Here is a 19,025-nt window from a genome sequence, read left to right on the forward strand (position 1 = left end):
CCTATTCTCTCAGCACCACCTGTGCGAGGGCAGTGTTATCCCGGCTTCACAGATGAGGAGCTGGTTCCCTGCTACGCTGCACCACGAGTCCCAAAAGCAGTACCAGCCTTTCTGTGCAGCATTGCATTTGAACTAGAACCTGCTGTCCCTCAGGGCTTTCTGTACTTGCCCGCTTGGGTTTAGCGGCTACCTCTACTGCACATAGAGGTGCATCTGAATTTCCCATTTTCACAAAAGGCCATTCTTCCAGTAACAAGCTTCAAGTTTAGTGTCAGTCGACTACATTACAAAAAAATGCAGGAACAAACACTCCAGTCCTCCCTCACTGCTTAAAGCTGGTGAGATGCCTGGCCTTTTACAACACCTTGGGAAATAAAGCCATGTCTCTCAGCCAGGCATGATTTCAACATTTGAGTGTTCTTTTTATATGTCAAAATTTTTATTTTTTTCATATTGATGAGGCACTGGTACACACTTACAGAAACAGCGAGACAAGAAAGAGCCTTTCCATCAACAGTGAATTTCTGCCAGCACATTGATGCATCACACTGAGGCTAGCACAGCTCAGGTCTTTGAAAGCAGCAACTGTCTCCCACTGAAATGGGATGTGGGATGACACAAGCAGATTCCAGAAATCCTAGGAACCACAGGACTTGTTTTTGAACAACAGGCTGCTGAAGAATTGCACTCCAGAATTCAAGCTCTAAATATTTAACCCTACAGACTAGGGAAAAAGGTAATTAAAAAAAAAAAGGTCAAGGTGGCTGACCAATGCAAACCAGAACTGCATGAACTGGCCCAAGCAACTGGCTAGTATTTACTTCAAGATCAAGCAAGGCAAAGGTTGGTAAAACAAGCTGGCTGTTAAAGCAGCAAATAAAAATTTCCAGGAAAAAAAAAACCCAACATAGAACTCTCCAGAAAAAAGCTAGAAGTTAAAATAAAACTAATTTCTACATGATTCTAGCAGCATATCAAGCTCCCAGATGAGTTAAGGCTCATTGAATGTGGCGCTTCCCATACTTCTGAAATTTGAAACACCAAAACTCCTGGGGAGCCAGGAACTGGCACAGAGGGAAGTTCCAACTCTTAACTTGAACTCTTCATTTAAAAACAAAACCGAAGCACTTACAAGGATTATAGGGTAAAGTACACTTAATATAAATGTTAAACTAAACAGCATGGTGAGCATAGTATGATGATAACCATTTTCTTGTGGAAAGAGCTCTTTTTCATCTATTAAGTGGTCAAAGCAACAAAAATCCCCATTACCAACAATAACGTGTCAGACAAGATGAGAGCTTTGTGCAGTAGGATCTTCCAACCACTGTAGCTCCTTCCTGCAAGAAGTGAGCTATGGTAAAATAGTATGTGCTGACTGATAAAGGCCGCAGCAAAGATTTCTCCCCCCACAAAGGGAATGATTAAAATACTGTTTATGATGAGATATTCAGGATGGGATCTGCCCTTTCAAAGATGAAACACAAAATTAGGAAGTCATCTCTTCTTGATTTATTTGGGTTATTTTTGAAGAGAAATAGGCTCCTGCAGAAACAAGGGCACATGCTTCCTTACAAAAAAAACCAAACAAACAAACCACAACGGAGGCCTAGCATGCCTTTTGTCAGGTTCCCTTCTGATGCCTCAGTAGGAAGCCAAATCACCAACCAGTCACGGAGGGAACAACAAGATTAGTTTCAATGATTTAAGAGATGGTGGCAGAACTCATTTTTGGCATGAGCCTCTCTTTCATTTTCATTGCTCTTGTACAGAAAAAAGCCAAACCACAGAGAGGAACCAGTTGTGAGAAGTATTTCATTAACCAGTCTGCAGCTATGAGAAGAGGCGGCTGTTATCACCAGAGCAACAAAACAGAGGACAAGGGTGGAGAGAGAAGGCGAAGGAATGCCGATGTGCTGGGTTGGGATTGAAGAGGGCACAGCAGGGTGTTTATTCATTGTCCATAGGGTTCAGCTGTTGTTTCAAAACAAGAAGTCACATCAAAGAAAGGCTGTTAGCACAGCCTCTACATGTTTTTTTTTCAAACCCAGATAAAACCGTTTTGATGGTGAGGAGGAGAGACTTTGGTAAGCTCCCATTACCACAGAATTAGTGAAATTTGCTTCAGCGTTCATTTTAAGATGTCAAAGCAATTACAAAAATCAAGTAGAAAAAAAAAATCCAGCTAGAATTTCTCAGGCCTTCGCCCGACGTAGGTGGGGGTAGCTCTGCAGAGTCCTGTCTATTGCTTCATCCAAGCTCACCACTGGTTTGTAGCCCATGTCTCTTTTGGCCCGTTCACAGCTGTAGTAGTGAAACGTTCCAGCTAACGCTACCCGCATAGGGGTAAAAGTGGGCTTGATGGTGACCAGCGGACTTAGCAGCCACAGCACTAGAGACAGGAATAGGGCCAGGTAATATGCCAGCCAATAAGGAATATGGTACTTGGGAGGATCGTAGTTCAAGCCAGTCAAGATACGGGACATGAAAGTCCAGAAAGGAACTGGTTCATCATTTGTGATATGAAATGCCTGAAAGAGGAAGACAAAAAGCCAGATGGTAAAATTATTATGGTTTCCACAAATTTGTCTCTGCAATGGCCCATCTCATGTTCGTGCTGAGCAGACCGACATCCCTGACTTGACTGAGAATGCATTTTCATGTGATACTGCTTTGCACTGACCACCTCTGTCTGAAAAGCAATGAACCCCTTCTTTGCTAAGAAATCAGCTACTTCTCATGCTCCAGAGGTTAAGGTTACTCATAAATGGTCAAACTGAATGACACAACACACATTAAAGCATCCTAGCTGTATGTACCGTGCATGCCCAGGGCACCGTGGTGCCATGAAAATCTAACAAAAGTTTCTCCTGTTCTGAACTCTATCATAAGAGCTAAATAACTGTCTCTTACATATGCATCTTGGCTGCCCACAATTCTGCCTGTATTTCCTTTCACAAGGAGTTTTACAGCATGAAGTTAAAGTATATATCTTAGCTCATGTGGTTGCACTAAATGGTCACCAGATGGACAACCATTCATTACACCCACACACAAAAAAAAAATGACCTATTTGTGTGTGCTGCTTCCACTCACCTCCAGGATAGATGTACAGTACAGACAAAAACCAGCATGAATTACAGAGCAGACACATGAAGTCAAGGAAGGCTTGCAGACGAAGTTCAGCTACAGGACACCCACTCCCCTCCCCTTGCTAGGTCCTTCCTTACCTTCCCACACAGGGGAGAGTCCTTCTGAAGATTTTCTGCAGCAAGGATGTGTCCATGGACCACATTTTCCACATAGGTGAAATCTACCAAGTTCTTTCCATCCCTGCAGAGAAAAAAATAGGGAGCTTAGCCCTCAGGTAAGTTAGGCTGAAAATATGCTGTGGCAAAAGAAAGGACTTTCACAAAAGATATATTTATCCCAAGTTTCCTCTTCTGCTCTCTTCTGCTACAACTTCAGGCTCTATATCCTGTCAGAGAGATGACATCACTACATATGATTTTGAAGACAAGAGGAAAGGCTGTTATTATCTCAGCTCTTGTCAAGGCCCTCAAAGACTACATTCCTGGAATAGTACCATTTTTAAAGCTCCCAAGTTACCAAGCTGCAAGGTGTGGCAGATCCTACAGGTCTCAATCAGCAGTGATCCACAGAAACAGAACAAATAAGAAAGAGCAGTAACTAGCAGAAAGAAAATCACTTAAGGACAAGCTTTCAATTATTAATTTCTCAGCTCATTAAATTCTAACTTGCTCCCTCAAAAAGCCAACTTCAGCCCTAGCTGAAACAGATTTAAGCCACTGTGTTAAATCTATTTCTACATAGGTACAGAAAATTAAAATTAATCCACATTATTACTTTCAAGAGTCCCACTAAAACAAATGATTTGTTACAAAACCACTACACTCATTTGGCCATAAACCCAGTATTGCTGCAATCCAACATTCTGAGAAAGAAAGATTTAATTTCCTACGTTCATGGATGAATAGCCATTTTATTTGCTTTCTTGGAAGGGATATACAGGTCTGTATAAAAATAGGAAAACTCGAGTGAGGAATGCATGTTTGCACTGGAAGAGGATGCAGAGCTGCATGAAGTGGAAACCCTGAGTCTGTGGAGCTTTGCTTTTCAGATCAGTTTAAGATCAATTCAGAAGTGAATAGTAAGGAAGAATAAGAACTAAAAACGCCCCCCAAACCCCAAAAACCCAACAGCAAAATAACCATAACCCTATTCCCTTTCTGCCTTCTACCTCAAGCACATATTCACATGTGCATATATACACACAAACAAGCTCCTTGCCTGTAATAAAAATCTATTATATATTAAAATGTGTGTTTCTTTTCAAGAGCATAATACAATTGATAAAGATATCCTTAATAGTAGCTTGAAGTGTTTCTTGCTCTAAAATTTCAGCAGTCCACTAGAAGCTTTGCAAGGCTCAGTAACAAGGCAAATATGTTTGATCTTACAATCAGAAATATTTAAACACTACCATATAGGTTTTTTAATTGCAATAGCCTCCAATACCAGAAGTGTGTATTAGTTAAATGAATAGCAAGTAATTCAAGCATTCTCACATTCAGAAGGACAGCTCTTCAGACAATACAGAGACAGCTCAAGCTATACCAGCTTTCCCCACTGATATTCTTTTTGCATTACAAACACTTACCATCTGAATGCATGAATCCCTAAGACAGAAAGATTTTTAAAAAGATAATCCTGGATCACAAGTGAGAAACTAAAGAAACGTACTTTTTTTCCACGCCACACCAACACTACTGTTTTAATATTATGCCCTTCCAAAAAGGGCTTTGTAGGTTCAGCATCAATTTTAACAAAAGATATAAAATGACTGAGCCTTGCTCACCCAATTATGAACTTCATTTTGCCACTCTTAGCTGCTTGGATGAGGATAGGAACCAGCTGAGGGTCTCTAGGACCAAATATTCCATGGGGACGAATAGCAGTAGTGAAGAAATTGTTGCCTGGGTCATTTGCACTGAGCACTTCCTGTAGTGGAAAAAAAACCAAACACAACAACAAATCAGAAGAAAGGTTGGGAAGAAAAGTAATGTTTAGTATTATATTCCAAGATCACCACTAAAGGGGGTTGGTGCTCTCTCATCTCCTTGGGAAGCCATCAGTGAAGTAATTACGTAATATACTCTAATATAACAAGAATAACATACAAAAATCAGTTTTCATTATTGAACACAATTAATTGACAGGCAAAAGAAGGGAACTCTTCATCTCTCTCATTTAACACCATAGAAACCAGAGGAGCTTTCAAAGTTCCTCCATTCCATGAATTCGTTATGAATTCAACCTCTGTCTCTCCCCTCAGTCGATGGAAGATTTCCATCACAGGCCTTCCCAATCTCATTCAGAAGGCGTGTGATCCCATCTTCCTGGTAGCACCAAGCACTAAGCAGATTTAGCAAGGCATCTTTGAAGAAGATTTAATTCTATTGGGAGAGAAGATTTTTAATTCTATTGGGAGTTGCCAAACAACATGTTCTACGAATTTTTAACAGCTGCTGGATTTTCTAATAAAAATCCAAGAACACCACATCCAAATAAACACTGAATACTTTCACTATTTCACCCAAAACAAAAACATTATTACAAGCATATTGGGCTAGACTTTATTGCTACTCATAAGCTTCCACTTTATTAGTCCTCTTTACTGCAAAGTGGTTCTGCTTGCGAATGAACAGATGGTTTTATGCTGCATTTTCAGTAAAGTTTTTTTTAAGTAACATAAGAAAAATTCTTAAAGGCTAAGACTCTGCTTTAGAGGACACACTATCAGCTTCAGTATGGAATCAAGTCTAAATTCCTCTTGCACAAAAAGCATAGGAAATGCAAACCACTGAAAAAAGTTTGAAAAAACATTTGTTCACTTTGATTTAAAACATTGTTGTACCATATTTAAACCACAAATAATGCAGCATTAAGAACCTGAAACAGAACAGATACTGGTAGTCTGCAAATGTGCAAAGTAGCAGTCATTCAAATGCAGGGGAAATGTTTATATCTTTTTGAACAAGATTGTTTTCAGTATCTCGCCAGTAGCATTAGCTCAAAACATGTTATAGGCTGGCACACTCCTTAACTCAGTCCACATCTTCATCTCATCATCTCTTTCCCCAGTGACATGTTCACAATCCCAGCTGTAACTTCAGGCTGCAAATCAGGTAAATGGGGTTCTGAAACAGTCTTCTAGTAGAGCAGAGAAGGCAAAAAAATTCTGTACGACTGCTCTTAAAACAAAGCTGCATCAGTTAAGAAATGGGATTATCACATGACTCTTGCAGTGAAAGCAACATCTCTGCCAGTTCTTTTATTCTTTTGCTAGAAAGAACTTCTGTACTGTAGCACACTGTTTCATTCAACTTCCCTGGTAATTTATGTCACAGCTTTATTTTATTCTCTTTTTATTACGTGAATACACTACTTAGGAGTCTCACCAGCCAAGGAAGATGTTACTGAGTACTTATGTATTTGGACTGCCAGGCAGCAGCTCTGAAAGCATCCCCTGGACCAACCCCTCAGCATGCCTACAAAAAAGGACGTGGGCCACCTACAAAATACACAAGCAGCAGCCACCTGCCATACTTCTCTGTAACAGAATAAATGAATCCACAACTCACTAGCCTCCATGCTGAGAATAAAAGGGCTAAAATCAGACAGATTTGTCTAAAAGAAGGGAATTTTCTGTTTCAATTGTACTTTGAAAACTCTGGCAGGCAGTGCTACATATGCGTGATTTTGTGCACATTTTCTTTGCACAAGATACTGCTTTTTAATGAAAGAGAGATTCTGGAGAACAAGAGAGATCTGTTCAGTCTTGAGGAGTGTTGTGTCCCCTAGGGCATGCCCTACTTTTAGAAGGGCAGTTTTAAGTATCAAAAGCAACAATGTTAACCAAATGATGACAAAATACCTTCTCCTGCAGGATCTTCGTCTCTGTATAATAGTCGATAGGCTTTTTGGCATAAGGGAGGTCTTCTGATCCATTTTTTATGTCTGTGCCCTCAAAAACTACACTGGCACTGCTAGTTAACACTAGTTTCTGCAACAGACGTGAAAGAAAACAGTTGTTTAAAGCCTAAGACAAAAAGGTCATTATTTACGAAGGCTGAGTAAAGACAATAATAATGTTTAAACAACAGATTCTACAGATAATAAACCAAGTCTAGAAGAACATTGTTTAACGGAAGACGATCTGAAACTGTAGGTAAGAAAACTCCCACTCTCTTAACCAACTCTTGTCACATTGTTTTAATCTCCTTTAGGTAGCACTAAACATTTCAACAAACATCCAAGGCAGCCAGTCAAGGGGAAAACTTCTCCAGGAAAATCAGTGTCCACTTGCCTTGGCACATTTTAGCATTTAACACGCAATTAGTGTTTTTAAAATATATTTGTCCTTCTTGATGATAACAATATAATGGCAGAGTATCTTGGATGGTTTTGTTGGATACAAACATATCCTAGTGGATTCAAAACAGGAAGTCAGTGATGTATTTGAGTAATCAGAATCATGGTTTTAAATAAGATCTGCATCGTAATAGAAAGATGACTAGATCCAACAAGTTCCAACAAGACTTAACTCCTTGTTCTGACAGAATCCAGACTAAAGCCTGAAGGTAAATATCACATGGCCCATTTCCTAAAACAGCTTATTACACAAAGAGGGAAAAAAATCTCAACGAACAACAAACTGTGAGTCTGGGAGTCCCATGTGATAGACATCATTTAATTCTAAATGCACAAAATGCATGCACTGGAGGTACCATCTCTGCCCAGAATATATAAGTGACCTTCTCATGCATTGTGCTTGCAAATTTGCTATAAATTTAAATGAAAATTCTTGTGATATCAAAATAACATCAGGAGTAAAAAACCAACAACCCTGCCTGAACAGCAGCCTCATTTCCTCTGGCTCTTTCTTTTGTGGGCAAATGACTTTCTCAACCAAATTATACTCAGATTACGGCACAAGTGTGTTCCTTCTCATTACATGTTGAAGAATTCACATAAGTAATAAATGCCATGAATACTTCCACTGCCAGAAAAGCTATCTTTAGAGCTGTCCCCTTCTTAAAGCATGAAAGAATCCACTTGTCAGTCATGATTCTCCTGCGGGCGATTCCCAGATGTCTAGTAGGATAAATTTTAATGGATGCTTTTCCTGCAGTCAGGAGGATTGCAATGTGTAGGTTTTCTGTGGCAAACACAGACTCAGCTTACACCAGACACTAAGCAGGAGACCAGTAGAACCTCTCTCTTCTACTAATTTTCAAAGAAGAACCTGGAATTCAGTATCTCAGAGACCTTTGGCCTTCTATCAAACTAGACTGAAACTGGTCCACGCTGCAATTGTTATAATCACCACCTTGGAGTGTCCATGTACTTTTCTACCCTTACCTGCACTCCAGCTTCTTTGCAGGCTTCAATGACTGCCTTGGTTCCCATAAAATTCACCTTATAAAACAGTTCCCTGTTGTCACTTGAAGGTGCTGGTGATGCACAATGAAATGCCACTGACACACCTTGTAAAGCTGGGAGCAAAGCCTAGAAGATACATCACATGAGACAGCAATGAAGCAAGAGCAATAGTGTCTACTCTGAAAAAAAAAAAAGAAAAAAAAAGAAAAAAGAAAGGAAATAAAACACAGTTCTTTTTCTTATGGAAACAAAACTGCTAAATTTCAAGTCATATTCCTTCTATAAAGGTCAGCAGCTGGAAGAGGATCAACATCCAGGATCTTGTCAGTGTCCTCTCCTGCTTGCTAGGTAAAAAATACCCTATATCACCTTTTCTTTCCAGAGAAGAACCTGGGAACTTTCTGAGACCTGGAGGCTATCTAGACTTAACTACTTGCAATAGTCTCAAGTGCAGATATTAGACTCAAAGCTACCTGGAGATAGGAGTTAGAAAACTCAGCAAGCAGCAGGTTTAACAGCCAACAGTCCCCCATGGCACTGTCTGCATTTGAGATGACTGTCATAAAGCTCAGACATGATACTTTATAATGGTGGGGAGACGTCTCTTCATGTTGCATACAAATGTTTTTGCCAAGGCTCACACACATGACTGAGTTAAGGCAAGAGGTCTTAGTGTGCCTTAACTGTTAGGAATAATGCATTCTGCCGTTCTCATGCAGCTGAGGTTAGCTAGGAGAGCACCCACATGCAATTACCAATGGTGACTGTAATTACACTGTATATTTAAGATAACAGTAATGCAAATCACAATACAGAAATAAGTTCTGTCCTTTTCAGGTTCAAGCAGACATCAAGTATATTCCTAGATGAGGCTTCCACCAGAAAACCACTTAGGCTATTGACTTCACAGCAAGACCGCTGGGGGGCATATCTACATACCCTTTTACAACCTGTGTGATGCATTCAGGTATTTTAGTGCTTCAGGCAAGGGTCAGTAAGCTGTTTCAACAAACGCTTATTTAATCAGACATCCTTTCTATCTACCCACATCACATACTGTTGTTAGTCTGTACCTCTTTGTCGCAAAGGTCTCCCAGGAAGAACTGCACTCGGTCATTGTCAAACCTCTTCTGAATATCAAACACATTGACCATGTAACCCTGCTCCAGGAGCTGCTCCACCATGTGCTGGCCTAAGAATCCTGACCCACCGATCACTGTGCATTTCCTACCAGCCTGCAGAGACGGGGAGAAAAGCACTTCAGCAAGCAGACACATACCAATCAACTGCACAAGTAAGCTGATCTGAACTTCCCCAGATCTTAATGCACTGAAATTTTGCACAACTAGTTAGTAGCTAGTTTAATTGGAGGAGTCTAAACTCATAGCACAGACATATTGAAGAGTGTTTTGAGATATTACAGTATCTTAAAGGTTCAAGCATGCTAATGGTCTACAAACTGGTTTGTATTTTGGCAAGACTGCCTCATAACCAAGTGGCTCACATAGCAGAGAAAAAAAAAAAAAGGAAGAGAAAAAAAAAGGGGAGAAAAAAATATTAAAAAATTAAAAAAAAAAGGACTGGCTCCCACAAACTTTGCCCTGATAGTAAAGCAAACAGAATTTGCTTCAGCCACATGGCACAGATAATTCAGAATACTAAAACTGTCACTGCTGGCAAGGGCAAAACCATTTTCAAAGCATGTGAAACCCGGGCTTCTCCAGGCCAGGAAAGCAATTGGGTAAAGGCAAGGATTATCCATTTTAGTCAGTCATTAGTTCATTCTTTCTTTTTTTAAGCTTTTAAAAAATAGATGTCTAGAGTCACTCCCAGATTGTGGTCTGGTCACTTGTCTAACTGGACATACTGAAGGCCTTATCACCAACACGGAACACATAAGCAATGGCTCTGAGGAAGCTTTTGTACAGAGAATGCTCTGTCCTTGTTGAAAATAAATTTTATGCTTATTGTTGCTACACAAAACCCCACCTCTGCCGTTATACTATCAAGCTGAAGGGAATTTTAACGCAGTGAAACCACACAAAGATTACAATTGTTCAGGAGTTTCTAAGCACTACATCCTAAAACAAAGGTTCCACTGCAAAAGTGTCAATTATCCACAACAGAAATTAGAACAGTTCACTGTTGCTCAGTTACATTAAAGCATAACCAGTTACTTAGAATAGTGCATGCAAAGTACAGTCTGATTAAAGTAATTAAAAATAAAAGTTCTAACAGGTTGGCCCAGTGGTCTCTGGTTTTGACAGCTGCAAGAAAACAGACGATATCGAATATGTGAGCCTAAGGACTCTCTGTAGCTCACTACAACAGTTTTGCATTTGCTTTACACATTAGCTTCCAGATTCTCTAAACTGAGTCCCACCCCTCCCCGCTGCGGTGTCCTCTCCCTGTCGATGTGTCTAGCTTTTTCAGCTTCTCCTCAAAAGGCAGTCGCTCCGTTCCATCGATATTTTTACTTTCATTCCCCTGTACCCTTTCTCATTAAGGTCCCTTCCAACCCAACCCATTCTGATTCCAGTGCATTCCTCAGAAAACAAAAGCACCGAACTGCACACCGTACTTAGATGTGCTGAACCGGGTTTACAGTGGTAGAATGACGCCCTCTGCCTGGCTCCAAATACCAGTGTCATTTTCTACCAGCACAGATGAGACAGTCCAGGTTTTTCTGTATGATAGTTTTCCAAAGTATACGGACAGTATTCTAACTGGTGATGAGAAACAGAATATTTAAATACTCACTAGTGCACATAATATACAATACAATCTAGTGCACACACCTCTTGGGAAAGTACTAAATGAACCAACTCAATCACCAGAATCAGTGTAACTGCAGCCAGCAGTGCTGCACCTGGATTCATCAGCTGTTTTAAAACACACTGGTAAAAAGGCAGGCTATCCATAATTATATTGATTTTAGGATACAAATTACCACCTGTCTAGTGCTGTGAAGACACAACAACTTGTTCATACTCTCTACCATGACACTACGTTATTTTTTGTTTCTTTGTTTCCTAAATACCTGAGATTCACTGGTCTTCCATTAGCTTCATATGGATTAACGAGAAAATAGTTCAGAAGGTAGAAATTTCTCTGTAAACAAGAACCACAGGTAACTCAAAGGAACAGCTTAATAAACTGTATTCCTAAGAGTAATGTCCGAACACCTGAGCTAAGCAAGATGTTACTTTTTCAATATTCTAACCTCCTGTATTCAATGCAGTCATCATAATAAGAGGTTACAATGGTCTAGTTGATCTCAGGAACCTCAGCTGGGACTTTATTTGCACTACAACATGGAATAATGTTATGTGCCATGTAGAAATCATCCTGGAGTAACTAAAACTCCAGACCAATTGATCTGGCAGCATTGACAAAATCACTCATTCTCTTGCGGGGGTTGGAGCATTCCTGGATCTCTCCAGAACAGCAGCAAATTATTCCTTGGAAAATCACATTTCCTCCAATAATATCTCTAGAGTTAGTATTAATGCAGGAACAGTCTCATGCCTTCCCTAGTAATGTTCAGAAGCATCTATGAAAATAGGTTTCTGCAAGACAAATCTTCATAAAACACCATTTAAGCCCTCAACTTACCGATCTGAGGCGTGTGGCCATTTCTCAGATGATTCACTATCAACCTGATTCATTTAAAAAGAATATTATTTTATTCACAAAAAAAATACTTTTAAAACCACATTTTTAGTTATAGAAGTCAAGGTTTGAAGCCATTATACTAAAGCAGAAGCATGAAAAGTGAGCTAATTCTGCCTGCCCTGCTGAACCGAATAAGCAGCACATGAGTAACAGTAACATCAAACAGCTTTCTCAAAGACATAACTTTAATATAACAAAATACCCTTGATAACAAAGGCATCATCTTATTTTAGCTAATATTAGCTTTATGCACTTCCTTTAAGTCTGAATATTTACACTCCAAATAACATGAATACAATTGCAAGTTCTGCAAATGTCCTCTTCAAAAATACACTTGCTCAAGCGTGTTAGGAGCAACAAAATAAAACTGAAGTTCAAGCACTTCAGCTGCATCATGTCCACCTGTTCCACAGCAGCTGACACAGCATAGGAGAAACACCGGCACAAACTTGGTGCCCATCAGCAAAGAGAGGGGAGCCAGTGTTTTTCACATCACAGGCTGTTGATGCCACCAGTTTCATTAAAATACGCTCCTCCTCCCAGCAGGAGCAAACAAAATTCCCAATTCAGCTGGAACCCTACTGCATGGAGTACAACTGAAAGGTGAGAAGACAACATGCCTATCAGATCTGTTTTCAACATCAAAACAAGCTGCACACAAAGACTTCTGATGGCTTTATGGTCACTTTAAACCATCACTATGATAAACTACTGTGATAGAGAGTATGTGATTCTCCTTATTCCTAGTGAATGCTTCCCACTACCTCCTACTATATGTGCGCTGAGATGGATGAAAGCTATGACTACCTAGAAATTAATCATTTTCTGCCTGGGTTGGTTTTCAGCCAGAGCAGCTCTCTGACCCATCTCGTTTCATGAACAGTAGTGCCAACACAACTGGATGAGATCCAGAAACACCGATGTTGCTATAAAACTACCACAGTACCATGCCTCACACAAGCAAACACATATGTTGGACTCGCTCACTCTGCAGGTTACACAATTTAGCACTCATCCGTTTTTATTTTTCTGAAAAGCTCTTCGAAATGGCAAACAAAAAGCCAAAAAAAAAAAAAAAAAAAGCAGGATTGGTGCCTGTCCAGCCAGGAACACCAAGCTGGTTAGAAATAATGGACACAGGGTGATCCACCCTCCTGTTGCTCCTTCTTCTACCCCTACATATCCCTTAACACAGTCCCTATCCCTCTCCAAAATGTAATTTATGAACAGTCCCATCACCAGTTTCCCTCCAGCTCTTTTGGTCCCCCCACCCCAGAGACCCCCACCCTTCTCCCACTCCCAGCTTTCCTCACACCCCTCTATGGCCTCCCCTCCCCCCCAGCACCTCAGACCCCAGCTGCCCACCCCACCCTCTACCCCACATCTCCTCACACTGCCCCCACCTCCACCCACCCCCCTCACCCCTCCACGCCCCAGCCCTCCTCACAGGCCCGCAGCCTCCCCCTGCGCACTGCAGAACCCACCTCAGCCCTCCAGGCCCCGCTGCCTCCAGCCTGCCCCCCACGCCCCAGCTCTCTTCACAGCCCCCAGCTTCCCTCCCCGCTCCCCAGCTTCCCTCCCCGCTCCCCAGCTTCCCTCCCCGCTCCCCAGCTTCCCTCCCCGCTCCCCAGCTTCCCTCCCCGCTCCCCAGCTTCCCTCCCCGCACACCGCCCACACCCTCCCTCAGCCACCCCCACAGCCCTGCAGGCCTCGCTACCTCCAGGCTGTCCCCACAGCCCCCATAACCGCCCTCAGCGCTCAGCCCCTCACCCTGCCCGCTCACCTCAGAGGCTGCGCCCTCTGCACCCCGCCGCCCGCCCTCAGCCCGGCCCGGCTCCGCCCCTGGCTCCTGCACGAGCCTCCAGCCCACCAATCAGCGAGGCCGCTTCCAGCAGGCCCCGCCCGCCCCGCCGGCTCCCGCCGCTTCTCCTCCCAAGCTTGCTGGGCTGAGCATCGCGCTAGCCGGCTATCGCCCGCTGATTGGCCTGCGCCCTCCTCGTTTCGGCCAATCGCGTTGACGGAAGGAGGAGAGGCTTTTCTCCCTGCTCAGTCGCCTCTTGGATCCGCCCCCACCACGTGTTGGCCAATAGCCGTCGCCTCAGTCCCTCCCCCGCCGGGTGCTGCAGCAAATAGGAGTGAGGATTGCATAGCAACGGCGTAGGGGGATTAGCCAATGGGGAAGAGTGGCATTGAGGTTGGGCCTGCCAGGGCTGGAGCCGCTCCGAGGCAGCGGCCGCCGGTATGGTGAGTGCGGCCCGGCCTGGCGGCGAGAGGCGCCTGCGGGCCTGTGCTGCTCCGCTCCGGCTCCGCGGGGGAGGCCCGGGGTGGGCTGGGGCTGGGGCTGAGGCGGCCGCTGTCCTGCAGGCCTCAGCCGTCCTTCCCGGGGCGGTGCGTCGCGGCAGCGGCCTTATCCCCCTTTGCTCTTGTGTCGCTGTGCCAAGGCCTCCAGCTTTAAGAAGCCCTCGCTAGGACCCGCGTCCCAGAAGAAGAAAGCGAGCCCCAAGCTGGAGCTCACTGAGGAACAGAAGGAGATCCGGGAGGCTTTCGACTTGTTTGACACAGACGGCACCGGGAACATTGATGTTAAGGAACTAAAGGTAAGAATTTTCCTGGTGCTAAAAGGACAGCTCTGCTGAGCTTAAAAATAGGGGCATAAACGCCTAAATGACCTTAAATAGGATAGATTATTTTTTTTCCCCAGCATAAAACCTCATTGTCAACAGGTATGTTCTTCTCTAATTATAGCTCTTTAAGGCTGCTATCAGGTGTCTTTAGGGCTAGGCTGATCAAAATATATTGACAGTTCTGTATTTTCTGTACTGTCTCTTTCTCTGTTAGTAAAACATCAAAAAGGCTTTGCACATATTAAAAAGGTGAGTTTAAACACCCCTCCCCCTTATATGTTGTTGAGGATTGCATGCTTTGCAAATTAGGTTATTCAATGGAATACACCAATGTTACTAATTTTCATACTTTATTGCAAATTTTTTTCCATCTATCCCCACCTCTGTCCTTTGAGAAGAATAGTGATCAATAAACCTGGACTTCTTTTGCTTTCAGAATTTGCTTTTCCTATTTGCTAGCTGGATGTCCATATTAAGACCACAGGGGGAGACCTGATTTCCAACGTGCTGGTTGTCCCTTTATCAAAGGAGAGCAGAGGAAAGCCTGTAGGTGTGAGTGCATGTGTCTGCAAGTGAAGGCATCCTTGGATATGCTGCTTATAGGAGTGTTGTCAGAAAGGCACACAAAATGTTTGAATTGTGTTTTCCCAACATTCATTGAAAAAGATTTTTGTTACTAGATTGAAAAATTAACTCATTGAAGTTCTCTGTGGTCTACCAGCTTAAGGTCTTTCATGTTTGTGCCATCAGATCAGGCTGGTAGAGTTCAGTAAAGCTGCAGGTATGATGGAAACTTCTTTCATGGAGTCAGTTGAAGTTATTTTGTTGAGGCATTTCTGCATCTTCTGTTTAGCCATCTTGCTTACAACAGGGCCTGAAATAAGCTTTTTTTAAAAAAATACTATTCAGGGTCTTGTTTCTCATTGCAGAGGGAATACTAATAGCAATTCCTTTGACAGGAATGGAATAACATTCAATTTTCCAGTAGCCTTGGATATTGCTATCTACAGCACTGTGTGGTAGTTTGGGATGTTTCCTTCGAAATAGTAATCAAAGTGGGACTCTTTACGCTCTGAGTGCGTATCACAAGAATGTAAAAAATTATATACCGAAATAGTGATGCTAAGACTTTAGAAAAAATCCGAATGTTCTCAGATAACGTATTTCTCCCAAGACTCTGTTATATAGCCTTACCCTCCAGATTCTTGCCCTTTCTGAGCTGGAGGTGGCAGTTGTCATGGTAAGAATGTGGTTTGGACATTTCTGAATTAACTGAAGCCCCACGCTAGAGTATGAATGGTTGTTTTCCTGTTTTCTGCATTTCAGTGTGCCCTTGTGTGTAGAGAAGCATTGCTCTAAGTCTGCCCCTTACCTTGCTGTTTTCCTTGAGTCACAGAATGCACGTTTTAATGTGATCTGGCATAAAGTTCAACTTTCCCCCTGCCCTGTGGTTTTGTTTATATTTTTGTATGACTTACACTTTTTTGCTGTTCTTACAGGTGGCCATGAGGGCACTAGGGTTTGAACCTAAAAAAGGAGAGATCAAGGAAATTATATCAGATGTCGATAAGGAAGGAACAGGAAAAATCAGCTTCAATGACTTCTTGGTAGTGATGACACAGAAAATGGTATGTAAATTTTAAAAGTGAAAGTAATTTTGAAAATAGCTGAGTACCTTTCATCTCCTCTTGGTTTTAGTGGAAGATGAAAGCACCGTTTTAATCTTAACAACAAAACATGTAAAGGTTAGAACTGCAAGACAGGGACTACCCTATCTCATTTTCCAAGATGAGGTTGAAATAATTGTGTCGCTAACAAGTTTCTTTAACAATCATTTTTTTGTGTGTGAGAGAGAAAAGGGAAGAACTGAAATCAAGATGTTTATCACAGATTAAAACCAGCTCTGGCCTGCAGAAAGCTGTTGAGATTATTGACACATGACACGGATGACTGTGTAGCAATGCACTGTATTTTCTCTTCTTGAGTGAAATCTCTGGTTTTGAAAATCTTAAGACATATTGAGTAAACCCAGTATTTAACAGTGGAAGATCCTGATACTGAAATCCCAAAGACATCTGGCTAGCTATGAAAGAAGAAAAAATTCCCTGAAACCCAGAAGTTCAGGAAGCATGTCTCTGTCTCTGCCTTCAGCTTTTGTATGTATGCTTCCTGCTGGCTGGGCTTCTTTAAATTTGCTCTTAACAGGGTTTCTCAGTCTATCTAATGTTTGTCTTTTATAACTTCATTTTGAATGTTACTTACAACATATTCATTACTTTTTTTTCCTTAAACTTATGCTTATACTTCTTTAAGGCTGAAAAAGATTCCAAAGAGGAGATTCTCAAGGCTTTCAAACTCTTTGATGACGATGAAACTGGCAAAATCTCTTTCAAAAACCTCAAACGTGTTGCCAAAGAACTGGGGGAAAATCTCACAGATGAAGAGCTGCAGGTAGGCTTGTACCTGATATATGAAACCACGTCAGACACAAACACTCGCTGTCTGCTTTTGTGTATAGTGAACGTAGAAGGGTCCAGGTTACGCTGTGCCTGTTGAATAGATGGCAGTCACACAATTGGTCACACATTGTTTGGTTTTGTATTTATATTTGTTTAAAACCTGTGTAAATAGTCACAGTCTAATTCTCCTTCTGTCCAGTGAGCTGAGCCATCTCTGTTCTGTGTGCTAGAGCTAGCAGCGGGAGTAAGGACTGGGAATCTCTTGGTGGGGGACGGAAGCCCTCTCAAGGTCAGTTTCTAGGTAAAGGCAGCAGCCTCTCGGTTTTAGGCCCTGTCCTCTGGAGTCTGTTGGATCATTACACTTGAACGGTTAGGAAAATCTGCCCGCTCTCTCCTGGCAGAAATGGAAGAGCTCCTGTCAGTTTGTGATTGGAAAATGGATTCTGACATCAAAGATGGGTTAAGCCTACATGGCTGTCAAAATTGTGTCAATAGAATTGCAGTTTTGTGGAGCTACAGCAATGTAAAAGGAACAACTCTGCTCCAAGCACTTTGTTTCTTCCAGGACAATTCCTATAATACAACTTTTTCTAGACAGATTTTTGTATAAATATATATGCATATATATAAACATATTAGTGTCTAGTTTAGTAAATATTTTGTAGCGTGGTAGGTCTGACCTTGAGCTAACACTGTCCTCTCCAATATGATTTACTAAAAAGTGGTTCTAATTCTGAATTAATCTTATAATTCTACTCCTAGTCTAATCCACGTCTGATCTCTGAATACAAATATCTTTCAGAAAATGATTGATGAAGCAGACAGAGATGGGGATGGAGAAGTGAATGAGCAAGAATTCTTGCGGATCATGAAGAAGACCAGCCTTTACTGAAACAGAATTGTAATTAATTTTGCACATGTGTATATATGTTTGGAATGTGCCTCACTTTTTTTACAGTCTTATTTCTTTTGAGATAGCAGAAAATACAGGTCAATATGGTTTTTTTTAAGTGGATGATCTTAAACTTGCTTTTGTGAATACTTAACAATCGCTGACCTGTTTACATGTAGCAACATTGTTGCTTGTTTGTACTCATAAGATGTTTACCCTCTTTTTATTTTCGATATACAAATCACATTTTTCAGTAACAGTATTCGCGTCCTTCTCTAACTAAAAACTGTGTGTCAAATGATTGTGGTTTGGTGAAGAGAGGACTCAAAACCAGATAGTGTACATCTCTATTTCCCAGCAGTTTTTTTGGTTTAATGTATTTGTTTGGGCAGCTATAGTGAACTCTTTATATGACATATTTGCAGGGATCAGCTTTTTATACTCTGTCTTACAGTGATTATCCCCTCCCCTTTTTAGTATGTTCTTTAAACTGGAAAAAAAAGTAAGTAAATAGACTGCTGCAACTTAACTTACTGCTATTCAGTCCACATGTTTAAAGAAACTCTCTGCAAAAGAAGAGGAAAATTACCAGTGCTGCTGCTGAAAGCTCTGTATATTTGCAGGAATATTCAGTGGCTGCTGAATTAAATAAGATTGTATTTAAAATAAAGTGTCTTATCTTAATGCATCAGAGTTGTGGAAACAAGTGTGGCTTTTGCCTTGTGTTGGAAGGAAACAAGCTCCTGTGCCCTTCTGCTTTGCTATCGCCCGGCCAGTTTACAGCTTGCCGTTCAGGTTTCAGGTATCTTGTCTGTCCCTGTTGCATTGCAGAATTGTTGCTTCCAGGTTGTTTCAAGGAATTTTTCCAGAGACTGGAAGGGACTGGAAATTGTACTGCTTTCTCTGGGA

General features: G+C 41.7%; 2 protein-coding genes across 4 annotated transcripts; one reads left to right on the top strand and one right to left on the bottom strand.

Moving 5' to 3' along the window:
- Positions 1-1,489: 1,489 nt before the first annotated feature.
- On the bottom strand, positions 1,490-13,976 carry NSDHL (NAD(P) dependent steroid dehydrogenase-like). Of its 2 annotated transcripts, none has more exons than XM_055818276.1 (8): positions 13,925-13,976; positions 12,082-12,125; positions 9,540-9,701; positions 8,446-8,592; positions 6,959-7,087; positions 4,880-5,022; positions 3,231-3,333; positions 1,490-2,531 (listed from the first exon to the last, which is right to left on the bottom strand). In XM_055818276.1, the coding sequence occupies exons 2-8, from the start codon at positions 12,100-12,102 to the stop codon at positions 2,196-2,198; spliced, it is 1,041 nt and encodes a 346-aa protein (XP_055674251.1). In that variant the 5' UTR covers positions 12,103-12,125; positions 13,925-13,976; the 3' UTR covers positions 1,490-2,195. The 2 variants fall into 2 exon arrangements, with proteins under 2 accessions (XP_055674251.1, XP_055674252.1); XM_055818277.1 differs by lacking the exon at positions 13,925-13,976 and adding an exon at positions 11,507-11,577 and having other exon boundaries at positions 12,082-12,111.
- Positions 13,977-14,285: 309 nt separating this feature from the next.
- Positions 14,286-18,804, top strand: CETN2 (centrin 2). 2 transcript variants are annotated; one of them, XR_008749721.1, is made up of 6 exons: positions 14,286-14,385; positions 14,583-14,738; positions 16,265-16,393; positions 17,079-17,216; positions 17,424-17,513; positions 18,027-18,804. XR_008749721.1 is itself a non-coding variant. In XM_005235241.4 (5 exons), exons 1-5 carry the CDS (start codon positions 14,383-14,385, stop codon positions 18,114-18,116), a joined length of 516 nt encoding a protein of 171 aa, XP_005235298.1. In that variant the 5' UTR covers positions 14,286-14,382; the 3' UTR covers positions 18,117-18,804. The 2 variants fall into 2 exon arrangements, 1 of the variants encoding a protein (XP_005235298.1); XM_005235241.4 differs by lacking the exon at positions 17,424-17,513.
- Positions 18,805-19,025: the final 221 nt, after the last annotated feature.

This window comes from Falco peregrinus, chromosome 13 (genome assembly GCF_023634155.1).
Source record: "Falco peregrinus isolate bFalPer1 chromosome 13, bFalPer1.pri, whole genome shotgun sequence".
Lineage (NCBI taxonomy): Eukaryota > Metazoa > Chordata > Aves > Falconiformes > Falconidae > Falco > Falco peregrinus.